The sequence below is a fragment of the Hemicordylus capensis genome, chromosome 1 (genome assembly GCF_027244095.1).
Source record: "Hemicordylus capensis ecotype Gifberg chromosome 1, rHemCap1.1.pri, whole genome shotgun sequence".
Taxonomy (NCBI): domain Eukaryota; kingdom Metazoa; phylum Chordata; class Lepidosauria; order Squamata; family Cordylidae; genus Hemicordylus; species Hemicordylus capensis.
Genome location: NC_069657.1, coordinates 6,009,267 through 6,035,178, shown reverse-complemented (window position 1 = coordinate 6,035,178; position 25,912 = coordinate 6,009,267). Strand labels below are relative to the sequence as shown.

The 25,912-nt window shown below is 46.6% G+C and overlaps 1 protein-coding gene across 1 annotated transcript; it reads left to right on the top strand.

Moving 5' to 3' along the window:
• The first annotated feature begins 1,741 nt into the window (after positions 1-1,741).
• On the top strand, positions 1,742-20,660 carry PSMC6 (proteasome 26S subunit, ATPase 6). Its single transcript, XM_053276041.1, has 14 exons — positions 1,742-1,899; positions 5,525-5,604; positions 7,478-7,517; positions 7,676-7,728; positions 8,461-8,528; positions 10,538-10,652; positions 12,085-12,172; positions 14,282-14,343; positions 14,434-14,557; positions 15,360-15,421; positions 16,343-16,463; positions 16,555-16,635; positions 17,586-17,657; positions 20,161-20,660. The coding sequence occupies exons 1-14, from the start codon at positions 1,815-1,817 to the stop codon at positions 20,277-20,279; spliced, it is 1,170 nt and encodes a 389-aa protein (XP_053132016.1). The 5' UTR covers positions 1,742-1,814; the 3' UTR covers positions 20,280-20,660.
• The last annotated feature ends 5,252 nt before the right edge of the window (positions 20,661-25,912 follow it).

Here is a 25,912-nt window from a genome sequence, read left to right as displayed (position 1 = left end):
GTCAAAAAAATTAATTTAATATAATATAAGTCACTGTATACATATTCAGTTTGGCACTATGTACAGAGAATCAGGGCTTACGGATACTGAGCTGAAGCTTATCAGCTAGGATTGTATTTATTTGCTCTTACTTTGCTTCTTGTGATAAATGACTAAAATGTGATGTCTTAATAATATGGCTATTAATGGTGAGTTTGTCTTGGAATCAGTGTGAAATCCTTCGTATTAAGGCCCACGGGGAGTTTCTTGCTCTCTTTCTCTCATTTTAACTGTCTTTCTGAAATACTAGAATATATTCCAAGCAGTGACACAGTTTACTCTGCATATCCTTTAATTATTTTCAGAGTATCTGGGAAAAGCCAAATTCTCCATTTATTTTTAAAACTTATATAACAGTGATGCTACAATGTATAGTAGAGAATTAGACAGGCACTTCTGTTTAGTTTCTCAACAGAGGCGTATCTAGGGAAAATAGCACCTAGGGCAAGCACTGAAATTGCGCCCCCTGTCTAAACATACTAAAATTTGTAGTTTGCCAGCATTTTTTGATCTGGCTATGTCCACTGCTAAATAGCTTTTGAAATATTAAAGGATTAAAGAGCTTGACTTGTATTTTTCAGCTGATATTATGGTAAAGTTATCTGAAAGATGGGTGTCAGATGTTTGGACAGGGGTGCAATTTCAGTGCTTGCCCTGGGCTCTATTTTCCCTAGATATGTCTTTGAGTGCTGGCCTTGGAAAAACCTATTTAAAAATATATATACAGAGCACAGATGTCAAGCCACTGATATCCAGGTAGCCCACCTGTGGCTTCGAAAAGATGGGAAATTTAACTTAAAAAGAATAAGTTTGCAGCCCTTAGCATTGCAATGTGCATTTAGAAGTCAAATTTAAGGAGAATAATATTTATTATGAAATTACTATAAGTCCCTCCGTTGGTTGCTATTTATTTTATTTATTTTTACATTTATATCCTGCTCTTCATCCAAGGAGCCCAGAGCTGTGTACATGCTTATTTTTATCCTCACAACATTCCTATGAGGTAGGTTAGGCTGAGAGATACATGACTGGCCCAGAGTCACCCAGCAAGTCTCATGGCTGAATGGGGATTTGAACTCTGATCTTCCTGGTCCTAGTCCAACACTCTAACCACTACACCACACTGGCTTTAAATAATTAATTAAATTAATCACTATCATTAATTATTAATAGTCCTTGGCCTCCTAGCACACTTCCACCTCCTCCGGGAGTGCACATTTGTGCCACTCTAGCCTTCCAACTCTATGTATGCAGAAGGCGTGCAGACGCAGGGAAACAGCGTAGACCACAGAGATAGAAATATACTAGAGAGAAGCAACGTTTGAGATAATTTCCGGGCTCCAAATGGAACGGAGGGTTTTTTTCTTCTTCCAAAAAACGCCGACGGAGCCAGGGTACCGGTCCTCCGGAAGCGAGAGCTGCCCATAGAAATGCATGGAGACTTCCATATTTTGACTTAGCTGTGCTTAAAGCCCGCCAAACCACAGGCAATATTAAAAGCATGAGTTACTTTTTTTTTTTTTGTTAACCCCGTTCTCATTTCGTATAGTAAAGGCGTCTCATATGACACCTAAGGTGCCCTCACAGACTTCCAAAGCCAGGCTTGCGTGTGCTCCAGGTGGATTTCTGCCCAGGGTGTCACTCCCTCCTTTTTTTTTTTTTACCTCTATGGTATACAGGACGGAAGCTTCCGCCTTCCCGGGAGCCCTTGCGCCGCGCCTGCGCAGTGGCCCGGCCCGGCGCCCTCGCTCAGCAGCAGCAGCCTCATCATCATCATGGCGGAGCCCCGAGACAAGGCGCTGCAGGACTACCGCAAGAAGCTGCTGGAGCACAAGGAGATCGACGGGCGCCTCAAGGAGCGTGAGTCACTCGCCGGGGGTCCGGGGCGGCCGGCTGGGCTCGGCCAGCCCCAGGCGGCGCCTGATCACAATTGGGCCTATGGCGGGGGGGGGCGGTATGGGGGGCGGTATTGGGCCGGGGGGGCCGGTATGAGGCCCAGTCTCTCCCCCTCCGGCCTCCCACCCCCAGCCCCCGTCTCGCCTTCCCTCTTTCTCCTGCATCTAGGCTGGTAACTGGGAGAGGAAAGGGGGGGCGGGAATAACGCCCATAACCCCCCCTCACCCCCCCATTGCTTTTAGCCAAAGCATTCCCTTCCCCATTGTATGCACCCGTGGGGGGAGGGGGCTACACTACCCCGGAGAGAGCAACACTACCCCGCGGGGGGGGGGAGGCAGGCTGGGGTTGCCAGCTCCGGCTGAGACTCTTCTTGGAAGCCCCCCCCGCCCCGTATGTTTTACTATCTCAAGCAGATCTCCAGCATGGCTTCCAACAACAACACATATTTATATACTGCTTTTCAACAAAAGTTTCCAAAGCGGTTTACACAGAGTAGACACGAGCAACAGCCCCTGGAGGGATGGTGTGCTGGGGTGGATAGCGCCAGTTGCTCTCCCCCTGCTCAATAAAGAGAATCACCATGTTAAAAAGGTGTCTCTTTGCCAAGTTAGCAGGGGTTTGTATCCCACAATTAGAATTCAAAGTGTTTTAACAAAATATTATTAGCATATCAACAAATATGACAATCCTCTGAAGGAAACTGTCCTGTTTTTCTCTTCCCCCCCCCATCCCACCCCAAAGATTTTTTTTTCCCATATCAAACTGCTCAGATCTCCAGGATTGGTTTAATAGAGTTGCCAGCCCAGGCACTATTTCTGGAGGGCGTTCTCTGGTATTGTTTTTCCAGTATTGAACCATTAAATCTCTGGAACTGCTTTCAGTATAGGAAACTGCCATATAATGAGTCAGACCCTTGGTCTATCTAGCTCAGTGTTGTCCACACAGACTGGCAGTGGCTTCTTCAAGGTTGCAGGCAGGAGTCTCTCTCAGCCCTGTCTTGGAGATGTTGTTTGGGAGGTAACTTGAAACCTTCTCTTCTGCATGCAAGCATGCAGGTGCTCTTCCCAGATGGGAGGAGAGCTGTTCTTGTGGCAGCAAGCCTGTCTTGTCCCCTTTGCTAAGCAGGGTCTGCCCTGGTTCCATATGAATAGGAGACCAGATATATGAGCACTGTAAGATATTCCCCTTAGGGGATAGCGCATCTGGGAAGAGCATCTCGGTCCCAAGCTCCCTCCCTGGCAGCATCTCCAAGATAGGTCTGAGAGAGATTCCTTCCTGCAACGTTGGAGAAGCCGCTGCCAGTCTGGGTAGACAATACTGAGCCTGATAGGCCAATGGTATATGACAGCTTCCTATGTCCCTATGTAATATCATACAGTACTCACAAATGTATTCTCCCATTTAAATGCAAACCAGGCTGATCCCTGCTTAGCAAAGGGGACAGTAACAAGACCAGCTCTTAATAGTCAGAGGAAAGATGGTTGCTGATTCCTGGCCAGTGGTCCCCCTAATTTTTTTTTCATCTCTGTGTGGAATGAGTTTTGTTCTGGGCGGCAGTATCAAGGCAGTGTGTGCGCGCACCTGCATTCGGAGTGGGGCCTTCCTCATTCAACCTGAGCAGGATCTAAAATGAACTGAGCGGACATCCAAAAGCTTGTGAGCATGCGCACACCTTAGAGAGATCAGGGCTCCAGGCCAGTCTTAGAAGGCTGGCAACCCAAAACCAGTTCCCTTCTGCTGTCCCCCCTTAATTAATAATTGATACCGCTCAAAGCTTGTGTCTCTGAGCGGCTTACAATTAAAATCATTTAGAAATTAAATCAACTAAACAATTACAATAATTAACATTAAAATCATTTAACCCCCCACATTAAAAATATTAAAATTATAAATCTAATTAAAAGCCTGGGTGAATGAATAAATGTGTCTTCAGGGCCTTTTGAAAAGTTGCCAGAGATGGGGAGGTTCTTTATTTCAACAGGGAGTGCATTCCAAAGTCCAGGGGCAGCAACGGAGAAGGCCCGTTCCCGAGTAGCCACCAGAAGAGTTGGCGGCAACCGCGGACAAACCTCTCCAGATGAACTTAACGGGCAGTGGGGTTCATGGTGAAGACGTTCTCTTAAATACCCAGGGCCTAACCTGTGTACTTACAAGGCATTGCAATGCCTAGGAATTCAAGGATTGGTCACAAGGCTGCTTCCTCTGACCCTGTTGTGGAATGTGCTGTGCAGTCCCTTCTGGAGCATGAGCCAGAAATCGCTTTCCCTTGTGTACCCTCTTGGTCAGAGCAGTGACAGGGAGTGTAGGTGGCCTGTGTCGTTTCCCCTTAAAGGGAGAAAGTCACTGATGGGAACAATTTTGCTCCTAAGCCCTGCTGGATGAAGCCCAAGGCCAGGGAAAGGGTTAAACACGCTTGCATCAGGGCAGAGGGAACTTTAGAACTGCACTGTTGGCCCACCTAGTCCGGTGGCCTGTTTCCAATAGCAGCTAGCCAGGTGCCTGCTTTGCTTTTGGGCTTCCCAACAAACTGGTCTTCAGAGGTATACTGCACCTGACCATGAAGGTTCCATTGAGTTATCATGCCTAGGAGCTGATATATCTATCCTCTTCTATACATTTGCCTCAAACCTTCTTAAAGCTGTCTAAGCATTCCCTGAAGTGCTACAGTCCAGAATCCTACCATCTGATTTTGTGTAGCATGAAAGTTGCCACCTAGTGGAAGCTTCTTTCCTTGGGGTTTAGAACATGCTTGAAAGGGGAGGTAGGCACAGCAAGAAAGGAAGTGTCATTGTCACTATGGGCCTTGGCAGAGATTGGAACTGAATGCATATTGTAGTCTTAATAGCTTAGGCCCGGGGTATTTAAGAGAACATTTTCTTCACCCTGAGTCCCGTCGCCCACTGAGAACATTCGGAGAGGTCCATCTGCAGTTGCCGGCAGCTCATCTGGTGACCACTCAGGGGTGTGTCTTCTCTGTTGCTGCCCTGACTCTGGAATGAGCTCCCTGCTGAAATAAGAGCCTTCCCATCCCTGACAGCTTTTAAAAAGTCTTTAAAGACGCATTTATTCACACAAGCTTTTAATTAGAATGTTGGTTTTAATGTTTAGTTTAGTTTTTATGTTGTAAACTGCCCAGAGAAATAAGTTTGGGGCAGTGTATAAATATAATAAACAAACTGTGTTTAGTGAGCTTATGTTGTGCACGGTGTGGTCCCTTCCTTGGTAGGTAAGAGTCTTTTCATTCCTCACTGCATCCAGAGTGGCTTACAGTCTGGTCCTGTACAGAAGTACTTGAAAAGTCCTGCTTTGTTCAGTGGAACTTACTTCCATGTATACAGGATTGTACCATAAGTTGTTTAGCAAAGCGTGTGTGGGAATCATTATGCTATCCCCCCCCCCGCCTGCTGCTGGCAAAACAAGAGGCATCTGTTGAGGGTGACGGTAAACTTTCTGTTCTGCTGTGTGATGCGGATACAGGAATCATGTCCTACGTCCCTTTGGTTTTGATTTTCTTTCTGGAGGGAGTGGGGAAGAGAGAAAGCTGGTCTTGAGTGTGCATCTCATGCTTTTGTGGTGTCTTTGTCTGTAGTAAGAGAGCAGCTGAAGGAGCTTACCAAGCAGTATGAAAAGTCTGAAAATGATCTCAAGGCTCTGCAGAGTGTTGGGCAGGTAAGCATTCACACAGCACTGAGAGCATTCAGTCAAGGAGCTGTTGCCTGATGTGTGAAGAGACACTTTTTAAAGTGGTGATTCCTTTACATTTCGCAAGGGAGGAGCAACTGGCCCTCTCCACCCCCAGCACCGCATCCCTCCAGTGGCTGTTGCTGGTAACTACTTTTATGTTTCTTTTTAGATTGTGAGCCCTTTGGGGACAGGGGACCATCTTATTTATGTATTATTTTTCTATGTAAACTGCTCTGAGAACTTTGGTTGAAGAACCATATACAAATATTCATCATCGTAGTAGTAGTGAAACTAAATCTTTGAGAATAGAAATTGGGAAGCACAAATGTATGTATACAATTTCCATTTAACCTTGACCCTTAATAAAAGCAAACCTTGCCCAGCTAATGTAAAAGAAACAAATGTCCAAACCATAAAACCGAAATCTGTTCATGTCAGCAGTGCAATCTGAATAACAATCATATGGCAGGCAGCTGTAGCACAATCAAAACAGCAGAAGCACAACATAAATAAAATGGCATGCAAAGAAGCAAGCAAGCAGGAAAGAATACACATTCCTCAGTCAGAAGACAGTACCCAAGAAAGAGAGCCTCAGATCAATCAAAGGCTCTTTGAAAGAGCTGCATTCTCTGTGCCTGAAGGCCTACGGTGCTGGGGCAGTGGGCTCCCTGAGAGAAGGCATTCCACACAATTGATGCCACTGCTGAAAAGGCCCTGCCTTTAGTAGATGCTCAGCAAAGGAATCTGGAACAGGGCCACAAATGTAAAATGGAGCACAAGTGTGTGGGTCAGTAAAATGCAAAAGCCTTCTCTAGCTTTAGCCTTTGCAATTAGCTTTGGAATTTGGAGAGGAATCTGATGTTACCTTAAGGAAATCTGGAGTCAGGGATTAGGGATGTGCCTGGAACTGTTCTGGAGGTGGCGGCGGTGTTCCCTTAAGGGTGGGGGAGGGGCACTTACCCCTTCCGCCGTATTTCCCCCGCCGGCGCTCTGTTGGATCAAAGCCCCTCAGGGTGGCAGCGTACCTCCCTGCCGCCCCATTGCCCTCATTGGCTGGAAGTACCTGGTGCCAGTCATGTGCACACACGTGATGGGCGCATGCTAGCCTGGTACTTCCGGCCGATGAGGGCAACGGGGTGGCAGGGAAGTACGCTGCCGCCCCAAGGGGCTCTGATCCAACAGAGTGCCGGCAGGGAAAATGTGGCAGAAAGGGTAAGTGCCCCTCCCCCACCCTTAAGGGAACACCTCCACCACCTCCGAAAGCCGAAACAGCCCCAATAGCCGAAACGTTTTGGAGGCCTCTATAATGGCCTCCGAAACATTTCGGGCTCAAGCTTATCAGGGATGCATACACTTAAGCACAGCAGGTTCTTCCCTCAGCACAATAATCCTGCCACCCCTGGCTGCCTTGCAAGAGAACCCCGGGCAAGGGCTTGTTGGCATTTCCCTCCTTATTTCATCCAAAGAAAGAGAGTCAACATGGCTGCACTCTAGCCAAGGTCACTGGCTTTAAAGCTGTAGAATGAGCTGTTGCGGTCTAGTTGCTTGGACCTTGAGGGTCTGATGTCAGAATCCAGCAGCTGAGCTGTGGATGTGCTGACTTAAGCTTCTTTCAGCTTTAGTGATCTATCTGTGAAACAGAATTAAAAATGTCTGATCTCATGAGGTTATTGCAAGAATTAATAAAAGAAGGGAATGTCACCATTATGAATAGGACAGGGTACAACTCGGTCATGTTGTTCCCCCTCCCTTCCCCAGTAAGCTGAATACTTCTTTTCTGCAGACAGAATTGGTGTTGGAAAGGTAGGGTTCTTCTCTTTGTAGGTCTAATAGTTGTTTCCATTTTCTTTTTAAACAGATTGTTGGTGAGGTTCTTAAACAGTTAACAGAAGAGAAATGTAAGTGTCTTGGGGGTAGGGGGGATTTTGCTATCCTAAAGTTGTCGTGGCAACATTAATGGCTGTAAAAATGTTCTAACAACTCTCTTCCTTTTGCTGTCATGAGCATGGATGCATTAAAAGGAATGCTGACATTGGTTTTCTTTTTCTGCTCCTAGTCATTGTCAAAGCTACAAACGGACCAAGGTATGTCGTTGGCTGCCGTCGTCAGGTGAGTGTCCTTGTTTGAGTCTTTTTGTAATTGATTTTTTATTTATTGTTAAATTTATACCCCGCCTTTCATTAAGTATTTGTGTTTGCCTCTAAAAATCACAAGTTAAAAAGAACGAACTTTGTAGAATTGAAACTCTGCTTAGCATGTGAAGATGTGTCGAAACCTAGCTTACTTTTGGCCCTCCCTTTATCAAGTGCCGTAAACACAATCCTTGCCTGAAGACAATGCACAACCATGGGAGAGAGTGTTAACTCAGATTAGGGATCCACTGTTGACCTTCCTTGGATTCAGCCCTAAAGCTGTCAAGTGCCAGCTCCTGACAACTAGCATGACTGTACCAGAAGAAATAGTTTCTTCTACACATTCCAGTAATGTCAAGACACATTCTTATAATTTAAGAAAAACTGCCCCTTCCCTCAAAGCCATCTTTGCTTGGAGTGTCTGTCAAATCTTTGTCGTCTCTTCCCTAAAGGATTTTCTTTAGATTGCTCCTAAAGTTGAAATTTGCACTCTCTTCTTTTTGGCCTGACTTCATTAGACTGTCTGGTGAGGGGAAGGATCCACAGATAATTCATTTTCACTTGCAATCCCGTAAGTGAGTTGGGGTGTTTGTCCCCAGAGGATGCACTACCTTCATCACGGGCGTTTGTGGTAGAAATGCACCACTGATGTGTACTCTGCTGCTTGGGTAGACTTGACAATTGCATTTTCTTTTTTCGATGCCTCCAGCTTGATAAAAGTAAGCTAAAGCCTGGGACAAGAGTGGCGCTGGATATGACCACCCTGACGATTATGAGGTAGGCTCTTGCCGTGAGGCATCTGGGAGGGGTGTGTGCTTTGGGTCGGACAAGAGATGCAGAAAGTGAGCAATAGAGTTACAGTGGTCCCTTGACTTACAAACTACTCGACATAAGTATTTTTCGAGTTACAAACGGCAGTTTTAAATCCGGTTTTAGATGCGGTTTTTTCGACTTACAAATTTTTAGATGGGGTTTCCTCGACTTACAAATTTTTAGATGGGGTTTCCTCGACTTACAAATTTTACATGCGGTTTCCTTGACTTGCCTGCCTGTTTACTGCCTGTTTATTCTTGAAAAGAAATGTTCCTGTGCAGTTTGCAAGCCTTACTGGGGGTCTGGGTCTTTTTTCTAGGCTCCGGAATGCATTAATCCGTTCCCAATGCATTCCTATGGGAAACCGCTTTTCGACTTACGAATTTTTCGACTTACAAATGTGCATTCGGAACGGATTAATTTCGTAAGTAGAGGGACCACTGTATTGTTAAATATTAGAATTGGCTAGAGAAGTGATGATTGCAGGCAGTGAATCTATCTATCTGTGTAAAAGGCTTAACTGGTCCATGGCAAATGGTGCATGGCAAGCCCCGCCCACACAGTGCTTTACCAATCAGAGGTAACAGAGCAGAAGCACTGTGGTGATTGGGCAGTGGGAATTCCATATGCAGACAGGGAGGAGGAGCCTGTAATGTTTAAGCTCAGTTGGAATGCAGCTGTTTCTGGTGGGAAGATTGTAGAGGGGAGAAGAATCTCTCTATCATTTCTGTATATAAGGAGAGCGGGCAGGGGTCTGCAAAGAGAGGGGTTGTGAGGGAGGAAAGAGCCCCTTAAGGAGAAGGAGGCTGCCACTGTGTGAATTGGAAGAGGAAACAAGATGGACAAGCTCTGTTAACTCAGGGAGGGAGGGAGAGAGAAAGAAGGGAGGAGAAGATGGACAGAAGGGTGGGTGGGTGGGTGATGGGCCCGGGCCTGTCAATGGCCTGAGGGGAACAAGCGGCCGTGGCAGCAGTGAGGAAGGGCCCGGTCAACCGCCACTGCGACGCAGAGCTACAGAGGCCATTGGCGGAGGCAGGCAGGCGGGGGACAGGCCTGGGCCCATTAGTGTCCTGAGAGGAACGAGCAGCCATGGCAGCGGCAGTGAGGAAGGGCCCGGCCTGCTGCTGCTGCTACTCCTGCGGTGGGGAGCGGGGCTCGGGTGAGGAGGTCTCTGGGGTTAGGGGACTGTGGCTTGGCCAGTCGGCACCAGCGGTGTTGCAACTGTGATCAGGAGGGGAGAGGGAGAGGGAGCGATGGGATGGAGCAGGAGCAGGAGCGCAGCTCAGGGGAGGGTGCTAAATGCTAAATTTCAGCTTTTTGGAATACTCTTTCAGCATAAGAGTGAAAAGTGAAGTTCTCCTTTTTAAAGCAGCGGTGGTGCAGATGGGAGGCAGAGGCATGCACAGAACAGGGATTCCCAATCTTGGGTCCCCAGATGTTTTTGGAATGCAACCCCCCAACATTCCCAGCCACAATGGTTGAAGGCCATGATGGGAGTTGTAGTCCAACAGCACCTGGGGACCCAAGATTGGGAGCCCCTATAGCTGTAGGGATGCTGCCAAGGGGCTGGGGCTGAACCCTCAAGAATAGTGTAGCATGGCAGTTAAGAGACTGAATTGTGAGCCAGGATTCAGGTCTTACCTCCGCTATGAATTCAGTGAGTGTCCTCAGGCAAGTCACTGTTCTCTCAGTCCTTCGTTTACAATATGTGGATGGTAACACTGACGGACTTTACAGGACTGTTAGGAAGATTACCGAGAGAAGGTCTGTGAAATGCTTTGAATACTCGGTTAAGCACGATATAAATGCCCGGTGGTACTGCCATTATTAGACTTATTCAGATGTCTTCATTTTCATGTCTGAGTTACTACTGGCAGATGGGAAAAGGTTTGGACATTGCTGTTAGCAGGTTTTAAAAATACATCACTGTAGAATAAAATGACAGGATATGCTGTATGACTTCTCCAATTTAGATATTTGCCAAGAGAAGTTGACCCTCTGGTTTATAACATGTCTCATGAAGATCCTGGAAATGTATCTTATTCTGAGATTGGAGGACTGTCGGAACAAATTCGGGAGCTCAGAGAGGTACTTACCTGCATCACTCTCCATCTGTATAACAGGAATGCCCTGATATACAGAAGACATTTGAACCTGTGACTCAGTTCAGATGTCATGTTAGTATTTGGGAGCAAGCCGTGGGTCTCTGTGGCCCCCCCCTTTCCTCTCTTGGGTGTCCTCTTCTCCCCATAGGTTGCCATGAGATCTGTCGGGCAAGACATGGCTAGTTCTAACCTTCATTTGCCCAAAATGTGATATTACAGTTTGAAGTGTGTCTGCAGACCTTGGTCTGGAGCAATCTTGGTTGGCGATAACATTGCTTACTTGGTTTGGCTACTGAGCAATCTGTAAACAGGAAAGGTAGCGGGGAATAGGCATGCGAGAGGAGAAGGAAGAACGGCCTCCTTCCCCGCGCTCTCCAAGCTGTGGCTTGTGACATCTGAATTGAGCCTTTGCCTTCTGTTTGCTGGTTTTGTCAGTATGCTCATTCTAGAGCCCTGTTCAAGGGTTCAGCTGCACACAGGCGCAGGTAACGAAGGGTTGGCGGTCCTGCCCCGTTGTTTTGCTGGCTTCCCTCCTGTCACTGCTCACAGGAAGGGCAGCAGTTGTGTGAAGAGGGAAGCGCCGTAACCGTAATGGAAGGTGCTTCTGTGACCGGCAGGCCTGAGGCAGGCTGCTGATCACAGGAGCATCTGCCGTCATGGTGCGCTTCCCTCTTTGCACCAACGCTGCCCTTCCCATGGGCAGCACAGCAAGGGAGGTCAGTGGCGTGCCGGGGTGGGACTTGAACCTGCTTCAGTGCTGGTACCCTTGTTCAGCTGAACGCCTGGGCAGGGCTCAGTTAACCTTGAGTTTGGGAGCATGTTTGAGCAGTAAGTGCTTGAACCAGAAGTCCCATTGATTTCAAGGAAGCTTTACTGCCAGGGTGCTGCCTTCCTTGGGGTTGGTCTGGTTTTTATAACCTTTCCTTGGGAGGTGGGGGGGAATAATTTCTCCCACTTAAATCCCTACCTAATTGTCCTTTTCATAGGCTGGTTCTCACTGCGCTGGTAAGCCCTTGTCTGGGCTCTACTGCTTCTTTTGGGAAGTGAGGCTCACATGATTGATTGTTCCTCTGGTGCTTTTTTGGGATCTCTTCCCCTTAAAAAACAAAAACAAAAAACCTCTCACATAGAAGAACAGCATGCCAGGGAGGAGACTAGACTAGAGCTTTTCTCCCTGACATCTGTTTTTCTGAGTGTAGAGAAACTTTTGTATGCAGGAGTATTCCATCATGCGAGCCCTGCCAGCGGACTGAAATGGTGCAGCCGAGACACAAGTTGATGCCCTCAGTGAGAGCCAGGCCAGTGTGGCGTGAGAGCAGTCCACTTTCTTCAAAAACGCTTTGTATGTCTTGCTCATAAGAAGCAAATCTTCTCTGTGGAAACCAAGCCATGTTTTTTTTTTTGGTCCTTCACAGGTTATAGAGTTGCCGCTTACAAATCCAGAATTATTCCAGCGTGTGGGGATTATCCCTCCCAAAGGTTGCTTGCTCTATGGCCCACCAGGTTGGTATACATCTGGAAGTATCCTTAGGATGTGTGCAAGCTTGCCTCTTTTCCCTGTGCTAACAGGTCTGTCAACTGCTCTGAAATGAAATAGCCAAATGCTGTGAAGGCAGCACTCTTAAAGGAGGGCCCATCACTCAGTGGTCGAGTGTGTACTTTGTATGTGGAAAGTCTTGGGCTCAATCCTGCTCCGTGCAGAGGTGCTGGGCTTGGAAGAGACTTTGAGCCCTAGAAGAGCTCTGGCAGCTGCCGCATTAGAATAGACCTTATGGACCTGGATGGATCAAAAGCCCGACCCGATGCAAGACTGCTTCCTATGTTCTTGTTCCAGTGCCAGTGACTCTCTTATAGAGGGAGGGGTTGCTACTCGAGGACGGAAGTCTGTGTGAACAAGTCCTGAGTTACATTGAATTCCCAGCATGCCTGATCCACCCTTGACCTGCATGTGGGGAAGATGGCTGTGGGGACCGTGTGCTGGTGGCCACAGAGAGCAGCTGGGCAAGTTGTGTGGGCATTATTTTTGTGGGGAGGAAGATGGCCTAGTAAGCATTGAGTCCTCTTCCTAGATCAACAGGGTCCTATATTCAGTTCTGTAAACATTCCAGAGGGCTTCTCAAGAAATAGTAGCAGAGCTGGGGGTAGGGAATAATTGAAGAAGCTGTAATCAAATGTCTAGGAATCAGGCCCTGTAGAGAGTACTGCAAGACACTGGCGCAAGCATTCCAGTGTTAAATATCAGGGTGTCTGGGATTGTTCTAGCCTTATGTGGCAGCCTATAATGTTTTTCTGCTCGCTTTTGGAAAACGGTTTCACCCCAACTTTATAGAAGTCTTTTATTGGGCTGTATTCTACCCTTTCTCAGGGCAGCAAAATGTTTCCCATTTTATCCTCCTAAGAACCTTATACTCCATATGTGGCTGCACCTTAGATTTGTATAATGCCCTTCTGCAAACCTATAGTGCTGCCACATTTGGAGTATTGCGTGCATTTCTGATCACCGTATCTTAAGGGCGACAGTGTAGAACTGGAAAAAGTGCAAAAGAGGGCAACCAAGATGATCAGGGGCCTGGAGCACCTTCTTTGCGAAGCAAGGCTACAGCATCTGGGGCTTCTTAGTTTGGAAAGGAGGTGACTACGGAACTGGTTCGGAAGCCCTCTATGGGCCTCTGAACCAGTTCCATCACCCGGCAGTACCACCGGTTCAAAGGCAAGGCAGATACCTTTAAGGTCGGGGGAGGATGCCCTTACCCCTCCCGCCACATTTCCCCCGCTGGCATGCAGGGTACTTCCTTTAGCTTCCAGCTGAGGAGGACACTGGGGCAATTTTGTTTTTTATCAGGCCATGATGACAAGATTTCTTACATAGTCACCAAGTTCTGCTTAATCGCTAGTAGAATTCATAAGACTATGTTATGTAGTTGAGTAGCCAAGTATTACCATCTACTGAAGTTATTATAAACAAAGATATGAAAAATGTTTTTATGAATCTTTTGTATCTATTTTTCTGTGCTTTTGCTGGTCAGTGACCGAAAATAAATTACTATTACTACTACTACTACTACTACTACTACTACTACTACTAGGATCAACAAAAGGAAGTACTTTTTCACACAGCACATAATTAACTATGAAATCTCTGCCATGGGATGTGGTGATGGCCACCAGCTTGGACGGCTTTAAAAGGGGCTTAGAAAAACTCACGGAAGAAAGGGTTATCAATGGCTACTAGTCTGGTGGCTATGCCTCTGAATACCAGTTGCAGGGTCGCAGCAGCAAGAGAGGGAGCATGCCCTCAGCTCTTGCCTGTGGGCTTCCCAGAGGTATCTAGTGGGCCTCTGTGTGAAACAGGACGCTGGAGTGGCTGGGTTTCCTTGGCCGTGATCCAGCAGGGCTCTTCTTACATTCCTGCGAAGTAGGCTAGGCTGCGAGTGACTTCCCAGAGCCTCCCAGTAAGTTCCAGGGCTGAACACAGGAGCATGAACAAGGTCTCCTTGGCCCAAGCCCCACGGATCTGTCTGCTGTGCTGCATTACTTCCCATGTTTACGTCGGTGTGTCTCTGTCCCCTTGGTGCTCTTCCTCTTGAACCATCCTCGGTGTTGTCCATGCAGGTACAGGGAAAACTCTGTTGGCCAGAGCGGTTGCCAGCCAGCTGGACTGCAATTTCCTAAAGGTAAAACAATGCAGTGCTTCCTGATGTTTCAAGTCAGCCCCTGCCAGTTGCCCTCCAGCCGCTGCTCACAGGACCCGTCCTTTTCCTCAGGTTGTGTCCAGTTCCATTGTAGACAAATACATTGGCGAGAGCGCCCGGCTGATCCGAGAGATGTTCAACTATGCCAGGGATCACCAGCCCTGCATCATCTTCATGGATGAAATTGATGCAATTGGTAAGGCTGACTGACAGGCTTCTTGTGACTCAGGAATGTGTTGCCTTTTGCCTTCTGACTTGCTGCTGGGCTCACCTCCCAGTCACTCCACATTCCTGCTTCTTAAGCAGTGGCTTGAGGTGATGGAGCTAAACAGGAATAAAAAATGGCAAGGGGAGTTGTGCTAGTCTGCCATACTAAAATCAACAGAGTCCTGTGGTACCTGAAAACGCACATCGATTATGGCATACGCACTTTAACGTAGTACAAGGGTTGATGGGAACCAACCTAAAGTAAAAGGAATGTACTCTTGATAAAGCTTGCTGTCGAGTCGGTGTTGACTCCTAGCGATCACATTCCATGTGATTTTCTTGGTAGGATTGGTTTACCAGTGCTGCCTCCCGCATAGTATCCCGCTTCAGCACCTTCCTATATCGCTGCTGCCCAATATTGGTGACTACAGATGCATTTACTAGGCGCAGTCTGGGAAGCACACTGGCGGGGATTCGAACTCACAGCCTCTTGCTCTCTAGGCAAGAGGCTGCTTCCCCGCTGCACCACCACAGCTCCCCCAAAATATGTTTGCTCAAGTCTTTTGTCACTCAGAAGTTCCTGCTGGATGTTGGACTTTCTAATGAGAATCTTTTTCAGAACACGCATCCATATCCAGCAAGCCTTTTTGTGTATGTGAAGAGCAGTCTATAGATTCTAAAATTAAGCCCTAATTCCAGCTTGGTTTTTAACTCCCCTTCTATACTTTGACGTGCTGTTGTCCAGTTTCAGCAAAATGCTGACAGCTTTCCCGCTCTTGATTTTGTCTCAGGTGGTCGTCGTTTTTCCGAGGGGACTTCAGCTGACAGAGAGATTCAGAGAACTCTAATGGAGGTAAAATTCTATTTATCAGGTTTGTATCCTGCCCTGTCTTGAAGGATCTTGGGGTGTGTACAGTGGGGGCAGCAGTTGACTCTGGCCATGGATTGTGCAGGCTGGGGCTACAGAGATGGAGGTGCAACTGGGTGGGGGATGCCTGGCCACTCAGCTGAGCACACAGCTCTCCACCCCTGAGCCCTGGAATCTTGTGGAGATACCGTGAATAGTTGGGCTGAGTGTTGGCATTTCCAATTTCAACAATCGTGTCGCACCCTTTTGGTGCCTTGCAGAGGTGGGTGCTTCCTGCTTGACCAGTTCTGTGCAGTACTTGCCATGTCTGGCACCAGGGGAGGCTGTTTTCTGCAACCCAAGTCCACGGAGATGCTAGGAAATACGCGTGGCGACAGCTGGGAACTGCCGTTCTTTCCAGCACTTTCCGCATGGGAGGGGAATGCCAAAGGAGTGTCATCGATCTGCCAGAATTGGAGATTCCAACACACGGCCCTGGTTGGTGGTGTTGACAAAGGGTCCGTTCCGATGATCAAGCAGCTCTTGAAGCTAATACCAGCGGCCGCTGTTCACACATGGAGCCTCCCAGTTTCACTGCCCCGCCGACATGGAGGGGGGTATTTCACTGAGCTAGTGAAGGTGAGAGGCTCCATGTACTGAACAACTTTGGCCCATGGAGCAGCCAAGACAGCCTCTACCTCCATGTGTGTGGAAGCCAGAAACTCCATAGATGCCTTTTCTCAGTAAAATGTGAGCCTTGACTTCTTGTGGAGTCTCCTGCCATGTCTGGTCTAGGCTCCAGATGCTTGGAAAGTCAGAGAACCGCAACCCCTGCTGTTCTTCTCAGTCTGTTTCATGATGCAGCCTCTCATAATGTCAAGGTTAACTGAAGCCTTTGGGCTTTTTTTTTTTTGCACCGTCTCTCAGTTACTGAATCAAATGGATGGATTTGACACGCTGCATAGAGTTAAAATGATCATGGCTACAAATAGACCAGATACCTTAGATCCAGCATTGTTGCGTCCTGGGAGACTGGACAGAAAAATCCGTGAGTACAGTCTTGTGTTCCAGCATAATTCTGTACCTCCCTATTGGTTGCCAATGTTTGTTTTTTTTAAATGCCCTTTTCCCTCTTTTAGATATTGACTTGCCAAATGAACAAGCCAGATTAGACATCCTGAAGATCCATGCTGGACCTATAACTAAACATGGTGAAATAGGTACTTACTTGGGGCCCTCGGAGGGACTGTACTTGGCCGCTCGTGTTCCAGAAGAGACAAGTTTTACTATAGCCAGTTGTAGACTCAGCCTCTGGGGTGGGGGTGCCTGCTGCTCACGCCCCTCATTTCTTTAAATGCAATTTAAATCCAGATGTGTTTGCCGAGCCATGTTTTTACATTTCACACTTGGTATTATTTGCATGTGTATTCAAGGAACTCAAGGTGGCATATTTATTGTACTTGAAATATTTATTTCCCACCCACCCCCATTGCAATGCTGCTCAGGGTGGCTTACAGTGATAGCAGAACAATAAAACTGATAAAACACTAAACAGTATAAAATTAATAGATCAACCAAAACAGAACCAATTGAAAATGGATTGAAATTAAAAACCCATCAGATACAACCTGCGGTAAAAGGCATTTAAAGGCCTCTCTAAGCAGATGAGTGTTTAAATCTTTCTTAAAAACCCTGAAGGGGAGAGCATGGCAGAGCTCTTCGGGGAGGGCATTCCAGAGCCAGGGGGCCACCACTGAGAAGGTGGATTTGAGGTTATCCCCTCTTGTCCTTGCAACCACCCTGTGAGGCAAGTCAGACTGAAAGTGGCAGAGCTCAGAGGTCACCCACTGAGCGGGGATTTGAACCTGAATCCGGCCCTTGATCCATTCCTCCACCCCAGCACTCACATTAATTATTCAGATGGCATAGTAAAGCTAGCAAGCTCTGCTTGGTGTGGCCTACAGCAATTTCATAAGAGCTAGTGTGGCTCACTGAGGAGTGCATTGCACCTGGTTGTAGAACATGCTACAGGCAACATTCTGTTGTACATTAAGAGAGCTGGATAAATGTAGAAGCAAAGTGTCCTGACATTGGCAGGAGATCCTGCTTGCAGGTCAAAGTTTGTAGCTTAAAATTCTGGTGTAACCAGGAATTCTTGCTTTATGAACAGATTATGAAGCAATTGTGAAGCTTTCTGATGGCTTTAATGGTGCCGACCTGAGAAATGTTTGTACTGAAGCAGGTAAGGAGATGAGATGCTTTGACAGTTCTTTCCTCTGTATTTCTTGTCCCTTGGCTTTGGTAGATGGAGCCATATTTTTAAGCACAAATTGTACATGATATGCGTCTTAGAGGTAGTTTACTGGGAAGTTTGCCTGCACAAGCCCCACTGCAATAAGCAGGAGTATGGCACAAGGATCTTAAAAGATTATTCGGACATTACGAGCAATAGCACCCAGAGGATATTGTCTTGGTTTTACATGACAGCGCAAGATGATGCTTTGTAATTAAATTCAAAGCATTTTCCCCTTTGCAAAGAACCATTTGTCCATAAATGATGGACAGGATCTCATCTGATGCTTTTGCACATCACTCTGTGCCTATCATACATAAATAAATCACTGTGGGGGCAAAGATGTGTCCCAGTGGACGTGAAAGCAGCTAAGATAAGTTAAGTTTATAAAAATGGGTCCTCATGAGTCCTGAGATAGTGTTTTATTTATTTATTCGTTCATTCATTCATTCGTTTATTTATTTTTACACTTACATCCTGCTCTTCATCTGAGGACCTCAGAGCAGTGTACATGGTTATTTTTATCCTCACAACAACCCTGTGAGGTAGGTTAGGCTGAGAGTTAAGTGACCCTGGTGGCCCAGAGTCACCCAGCAAGTATCATGGCTGAATGGGAATTTGAACTCTGGTCTTCCTGGTCCTAGTCCAACACTCTCACCGCTACGCTAGCCTCTGATGTCCTTGGGTCAGTTCTGTTCTGAACTGAAGCAGCCTCGCTCCATATGATGAGAATAATTCTTGGGGGCATCTTGGGGCTTTTCTGGGGATGAATGTTAGCACCTGCTTCTAAGCCAGTGTTCTTCATTGTCAGGCCCCAAGGCCAGTGGCGGCCCCCATGAACCCGAAGTGCAGCTCCCTGACTTAACTGTTGGTTGGGTCTGTGTAACGCCGAATGCTCTGCACCCTGCAGAGGCAACTCTTCCCACCACGCAGTGCTGCACTTTGTCCAGTATGCCCCTTTAAAGGAAACCGAGCCCTCTCGAGCCCCTGCCCCATCTTGGGAAGCATAACCATTCTCAGAGCTTTCTCCATAGAGCCCTTAAGAGAGGGGGCTCCATCTCCCATAAAGGGCCTCCTCCCCAGCAATGAGAAAAGTGCAGTCATGTGTGGAGGTCAGCCCAATGGGAAATGGCTCTCAGGTTGAAGGGTGGTTGGTTTTGGGGTTTTTTTTTTGCCAGAGTGGCCCCCGCTTGAAAAACGGTGAAGATCCCTACCCTAAGCTATATCCCACTCTAGTGGATAGACTGAAAGATCCAGAGCATGAATGAAAACTAGAATGAAGTGTAGCACTGGAAGAGGAAAGCCCCAGCGCTTGTGTTCAGCACTCCATCCAGGTCTCTTGGCCTCCTGCTGCTAGGCTGCAGGTGACTAGGGAAGGCAGCTGTAGCCCCAGGAGACTCTCTGAGCGGCTTGGCCACCAGATCCATGTGAGCCAGCTGGATGATTACTCTTCATGCTGTTGGAGGGGCTCGCGAAGGAGACGCGTTGGTTGGGCTGAGGACCCAAAGGCAGGCTTGAAAGGGCACCGGTAGCCATTGCTAGCTTTGCATGCCCTAAGCTGGTGGGAATTCCCTCTAACGGCTTGATAAGAGCCCTCTTGGATCAGACCATCCGGACCAGCGTCCAGTCTCCCACAGGGATCAACCAGATCCCTCCAGGAAGCTCACAAGCAGGGCCTGAAGGCAGGAGCCCTGCCCACCCTGCTCTTCCCCTGTCCCTAGCAGCTGGTATTAAGAGGCATACTGCCTTTGAACCCAAATGCTGGCTGTCACTCCATTCTAACCTCATGCCTTGTGTGATTCCTGCATACTAGACAGAAGCTTAGATACGTCATATAGAAACGCATGTTTGGTAACTTGTGTGTGTGTGTGGCGGGGGAGGTGGAAATGTGAATGTGTGTGCACACAAGCTAGGATCCAGGCAGACCTTTCCTTTTTCCAATGACTTTTTTTTTCTATTTTTCCACAACATAAGACACACAAACACACACACACACGAAAGAGAAAGAAAAGAAATAGGGGGGAAAGGACTTCCATCTCATCATTAGAACAAGTATCAATTACAATACCAAAGTCTTGCCTGTAACTTAATCGTTCTCCTCCTCCAGTTAAATCATACAAAAGTCAGCTCTAGGGCATTTTTTTGGAAACATTTTTGTTACCACACAAAAGCCTGATACAAATCCATTTTATAATAAGTTTTTAGGTAAATAAGAAGAGGGTCCCACAGGCAGACCTTTCCTATGGGTGGGGGGTGGGGGGAGAGCAGGGCTTCTCAGCTGCTGGCAGTGGAAGGAGCCTTTTTATAGTTGTGGAGCTCCATCTGCTGCAGCCAATAAAGGGCCTTAAGTGTCTTTGGATTGTGGCTGTGTTGTTGAAACTGAAAGCAAAGCACACACAGCTGTCTTTAATTTGAACCAGCCCAACGGCATCTTGAACTCTTGTCTTTGCAGGTATGTTTGCCATTCGGGCTGATCATGACTATGTAGTGCAAGAAGACTTCATGAAGGCCGTTAGGAAAGTTGCGGATTCCAAGAAGCTGGAGTCTAAGTTGGACTACAAACCTGTCTAAATGGACCCCCGTGGTAAAAGGCTGGCTGACTGCATGGGAGATCTGGGGCTTCGTAGGTGAAATGAGAAACAAAAGTATCCCTTGATTGTGTTTATTGCAAGTGTCCGTATTACATCGGTGAGCTGAGCTAGCCCGCTGTTAATGTAGTTCTGAGCCTGCTGCAGAGAGCATGTTGCATTCTGAAAATGGCTCTGAGCCCCCACATGGCCTTCATTGCAATCCCACTTAAGTGCAGAGTAAAACATGTTCTCGTATGGTGACTTTATAAGCATACCAAACTGGCATCATTTGGAAGATTTTATGACTGTGTATTTCTTATTTTATATCATTTAATACATTTTCCTTCCTTTAAACAGTTAAATAAAACTTGTTTAAATCCAGGCTCCTCAATATGCATCTCCTCAGTTTACTGTAGAGCAGAATGGAACCTCCGTGGCCCTAAAAATTTTTTTTAAACCATAGTCCTTAATATGGCTTTGATGCAGTAGTGGAGGAGGGAAAATATTGGATTAAATGAAACAAGATGTAGTTTTTGGAACTTCTTTGTTTTAAATTGATAGACTCTCAGTAAAATTAAAATGACTGTGAAAATAAACTCAGGGAGGAGGAAAAGATATATGTGTTTGTGGAGAAGTATGTAAGAGAGCAGTAAGCTGATAACATCCTTCTCTCCTCTTCCATCTCACATCTTTCATTTCTTAATCGGCTGTTGGAGGTTTGCAGTGTGTCACATAGATGAACTGATTTTTAAACAGCTACGGTACAGCCTGTTGAAATGCATTAGACTGGTCCAAACATTCAAAAGATGGTAAAGATAAAGTGTGCCGTCAAGTTGGTGTCAACTCCTGGCGAACACAAAGCCCTGTCGTTGTCTTTGGTAGAATATAGGAGAGGTTTACCATTGCCATCTCCTGTGCTGTATGAGATGATGCCTTTCAGCACCTTCCTATATCACTGCTGCCCAATATAGGTGTTTCCCATAGTGTGGGAAACAAAGTTACTTCCCCGCTGTGCGATTAGGTGGCTCCTTCAATGGAAGTACGCAGTGCTAATTTTCTGAAGCCTGTCAGTCAGGCTGAGGGGAGCGGTATGTTGAGCTTCAGCACATAGCCAGCCAATCAGGAGCAGAGGAGGAAGGCCTTCGCTCTTCTCCCTTTCCTTCTAAAGTGGACACATCATTGAGGATGCTTTGGCTTGAAGCTGGCTATCCTCAGATGGGGAACAAATAGCATGGTTCCAGTATGGAGAAGCAGGAGCTCTCTGAATATTCCCTGGGAGCCTTTTAAAAAAAAAAACCCTATTGGAAACCCCTAAAATAGATGTTTGGAGGATGCAAGAACATGACGAACAAAAGTCAACACTTTCAGTTTCAGTGTCTGCAACAAAATTTCATAGCTTTTGCATCTGCATGTTGTGTTAGGAGCAGAGAAATGGTGGAGAATGCCATAGTGCCATCACTGTGGTCTGCGGGCGCCTATCAGGAAAAGGCAAGAGACAACTTGGAGGCGGCAGGTGTGATGGAAGTGCCTCAGACCTTGGGGGAAAGCTGTGCTCTTCTCCAACAAGAGTGCACTAGAGTCTGACGCTGCCTCTTGCTGATGATCTAATATGTACCTGCTTTTATGTGTGAGGAAATAGTTGAATGGCAGTCCAGCCATCATTCCGCCCTTGAAGACTCAAACACTGGCATTACTTGTGCAGTTGCTTTGCTAAGCACAATGTCCGCACAGAAGCACGAACAATTCCAATGATAGCTCTAAATGTCCTGATGTGAGGAGTAAAGGAGGAGGACAGGAGCAGTGTACTAGCAGTTTATTAAAAAGTAGGTCTCGATGTGTTTTGAGTGGAACTCTTCTTCAGGGGACTACAATAAGTCAAATATACCAATTAGAATAATAAGGAATAGATATAAAATCAAAAGTACTACATAAAACTATAAATAGTCATATTGCACAAATTAGAAGAGAGATAAAAACAAGGTTATAATTATAACCTTATAGAACAAATAGAAATAAGATAAAACCTCTAGTACAAGGACGATAAAGGTTATGGTAAATAACTTCTTACAGACAAACTACCAAGTTCAAACATTATTAAAACTACCTAAATCATAGTAGCTATAACATGATAGCTAGCCCACATACAGGTATCAGAAAAATAAAACCCTGACATGAATAAAATAATATACAGCAAGTACAACTAAAATACAGAAACTATAGAAGAGAAAAACATAAGGAATAACGCAGTGATTCACAAAACACAATGCTCAACTTTTAAACTGCTTCTAGCTATTCTATGGAAAGAAAGCCCTCAAATTATATAAGCAAAGACCACATGTGCATGGACTAATTAGTAAAACAGCAGACCATGAGTAAGAAAAAAAGAGGTTGACTTAACCCTTACAGTACAGGTTTGCAAGCTAGCAACCAACTTAATACTAAGACAGAATGGACTGTCCCTGGGAGAACCAGGTGTAAATAGGAATACAAGAATGGTACCTTGCTGATCATACAGAAACTGGTATAGCTGTGCTAACAGAATTATAACAATGCTGTAAGATCAAAGTCTTCATTGAGGCTCCTAGTGGCCAGGCAGTTCAATCTAAGGATCCATCTAGCTTAACAGCAGGCTCTTGTCAGGGCATGAGGACATACAAGTCCTTGTACTAGAGGTTTCATCTTATTTCTATTTGTTTTAGAAGGTTTTAAATTATGTCGTTTTTATCTCTCTTCTAACTTGTGCAATATGGCTATTTAGTTTTATATAAGATAACCCTGTTATCCATGGGAGTTCTGTTCCACGGGAGGGAGGGGCATGGATAGCAAAACTGTAGAAAATGGGGTATTGGGGCAATGGGAATTGGGTGGTTAGGTTCCTGAGGCAGTGAAAAATGGGACAAAAAGGAACTGAAAGTGAGGAGAATGGGGGGTGCCCTGCCATGCTGTGTCCCCAGCTGCCCAGCAGTGTCCCCCCAAAAGTCCAAAATTGCAGTTCCTCCCCTCCCCCATGAAAAAAATGTGTTCTTAAAAACTTTGTTTTTGACAAAAATGAGCCACAAAATGGCTCCTGTCATAGGAACATAGGAAGCTGCCATATACTGAGTCAGACCATTGGTCTATCTAGCTCAGTATTGTCTTCACAGACTGGCAGCGGCTTCTCCAAGGTTGCAGGCAGGAATCTCTCTCAGCCCTCTCTTGGAGAAGCCAGGGAGGGAACTTGAAACCTTCTGCTCTTCCCAGAGTGGCTTCATCCCCTGAAGGGAATATCTTACAGAGCTCACACTAGTCTCCCATTCATATGTAACCAGGGTGGACCCTGCTTAGCTATGGGGACAAGTCATGCTTGCTACCACAAGACCAGCTCTCCTCAAAATGGTGGGCGGAAATGACCTTGGAGGCTGTTTCTACCCATCCCTGACCCGCAGATGTATGAGTCTTAGCCCTTTGCTTAATTTTATCGCATATACCGAGGTCGGGTGGTAATTACCCGACTGCAGAAGCCGGGCCCACGATGAGCGAGGTTTATATCTATTACTACTCTAATTGGTATATTTGATACAGTGTAGTCCCTCAAGAAGAGTTCTACTGGAGATGCATTGGGGCCTACACTTTAATAAACTGCTAGTACACTGCATCTGTTGGTATGGTGTCACCCCGCCCAGCCATGAGCTTCCCTAATGTGAGGGATAAACATGCCATACAGACATCTGATTGTTGCAGTCGAGTCTTTCCTGTGCTGCTGATTGGCTGGGATCCAGCCTGTGGGCCATGTAGTGAGCTATATTTACTGCTCTGGCTGTGCATGGAAACTGATGCATGGTCGGAAAAGGGCAAACCCAATACATCAAGGGTCTTGGACAGCTACCCTCAAATGTTCTTCCTACGCCAGGGCAGCCATCACTGCTCCGCATCTCAAGAGAGAGGGGCTGGGGCGTGAGCCATACAGTCTGCACCAGTGTGCTCTCTTTCGACTGCTTAAAGCCCCTGGGTAAGCTAGTTCTGCCTTATCCTCATACTGCAAAGGGGAGTATTCAGGCTGAGGATGGCAACCCCAAGACAGCCTACGGCCATCGAGGTAAGAGCTGGACTGTGGGCTTCCTAGGAGAGATTCCTAGCCTTGAGTCCCCAAATGTTGGACAACAACTCCCAATATCAAACAAATCAGATCCAAAATATACAATTCAACAAAACTTTCATATACAGGCACTAAAGAGACAAAATACAATGCCAATGACTGTGAGCAAATGGAATACACAAATATAGCTTGTCATGGGCACAAAGTGTATAAATCCCCACAGTGGCCGAGTGGCTAGGGATGATGGAAGTTGTAGTCCATCAGCAGCCAGGGAGCCAAGGTCGGTGACCCCCAACAGGTGAACTCTGTTGGCAGGCGAGCAGGCCATGCCACAGGGCCAGTGCGTGTGCTCAGTTTCTTTAAACATGCTGGGTGGGTTGTGCAGAGCAGTGTGTGAGGAAAAAGGAGTTCTTGAGCGAGAGAGTGAGATTAAGAAGACATCGGACAAGGAGAGGGAAGACAGAGATGGAGCAGCTGAAAAGGAGAAGAGACACACTGCATATGCTCAGAAGCACAATTTGCGTATCCTAGAGGGGATCTCAGACATTCTTTATCTCTGGATAATCACCTTCTGAGTGTTGAGACTGTAAACAAGTGTTAAGGAAACTGATACACTACACTGATGGTTGTCTCAGCTGACCCTTGGCAGCATGACAGAGCCTCCAAAATAGCCAAGAGGGGCTAGAATAGCCTTGTGCGTTGCCCAAAGCAAAAGCAGAAGAGTTCACACTTGGGTCTGGCTTCTGTCGGCAGAAGAATGTGAAAGACTGTTAACACAAAACTCTTTCTTAGCGGAAGTGAAAATGAGCCAATCCTCTCATACAGACAGAGCAAAGCAGGTTCCAAATAAATGTATTTTTAGTCCTCAGAGATAACAGAACTCAAAACCTGTGTCATCCTACACTAGCAGCAATTGCCCTCCTAAAAGACACCCTCTGTCATTCAGCGGGAGGGAAAAGGAGGAGTTCTTGACAGAGAGAGTTTGCAAGATTAAGAAGACATCAGACAAGGAGAGGAAGGGCAGAGACGGAGCAGCTGAAAAGGAGAAGAGGACAGCAGCTTTCTGCTCTCTAGCATCCTTTGCTGGGCCACAGAGCCGGGGAGGCCGCTGGGGCCTCAGAGCGGCAGAAAAGCTGCTTCATCTTTCCTGTGTGGGTGACCACAATCTGTGAGGCTCCTGTGGTCCATTGGGCTTGTTTGCTTCTGAACAGAGAATTTTGAGTTTTTGCTTGAAATACATATGTGTAAAATGTGTGGGTGTTTTTTGGTTTTTTTTAAAGGTTGATAACTTTCAGTCTTCCTACTGAATACATCTGCCTCTAAATTTACTTCAGTATTGGTCAGTGGAGTGGGGACAAAGAGAAATAGGAGAGGGTTGCCACAGGTAGGCATCCACCTCCTGCATCAGTACCTCTGTCTTATTTTGATTAGCTTCAGTTTGTTATTCCTCATCCAGCCCGTTGCCACCTCAAGGCAGGCATTTAGGGAAGTTATGCCTTCTCCTGATGCAGTTGAAATAGATTTGAGAGTCATCAGCATATTGATAACACCCTGCACCG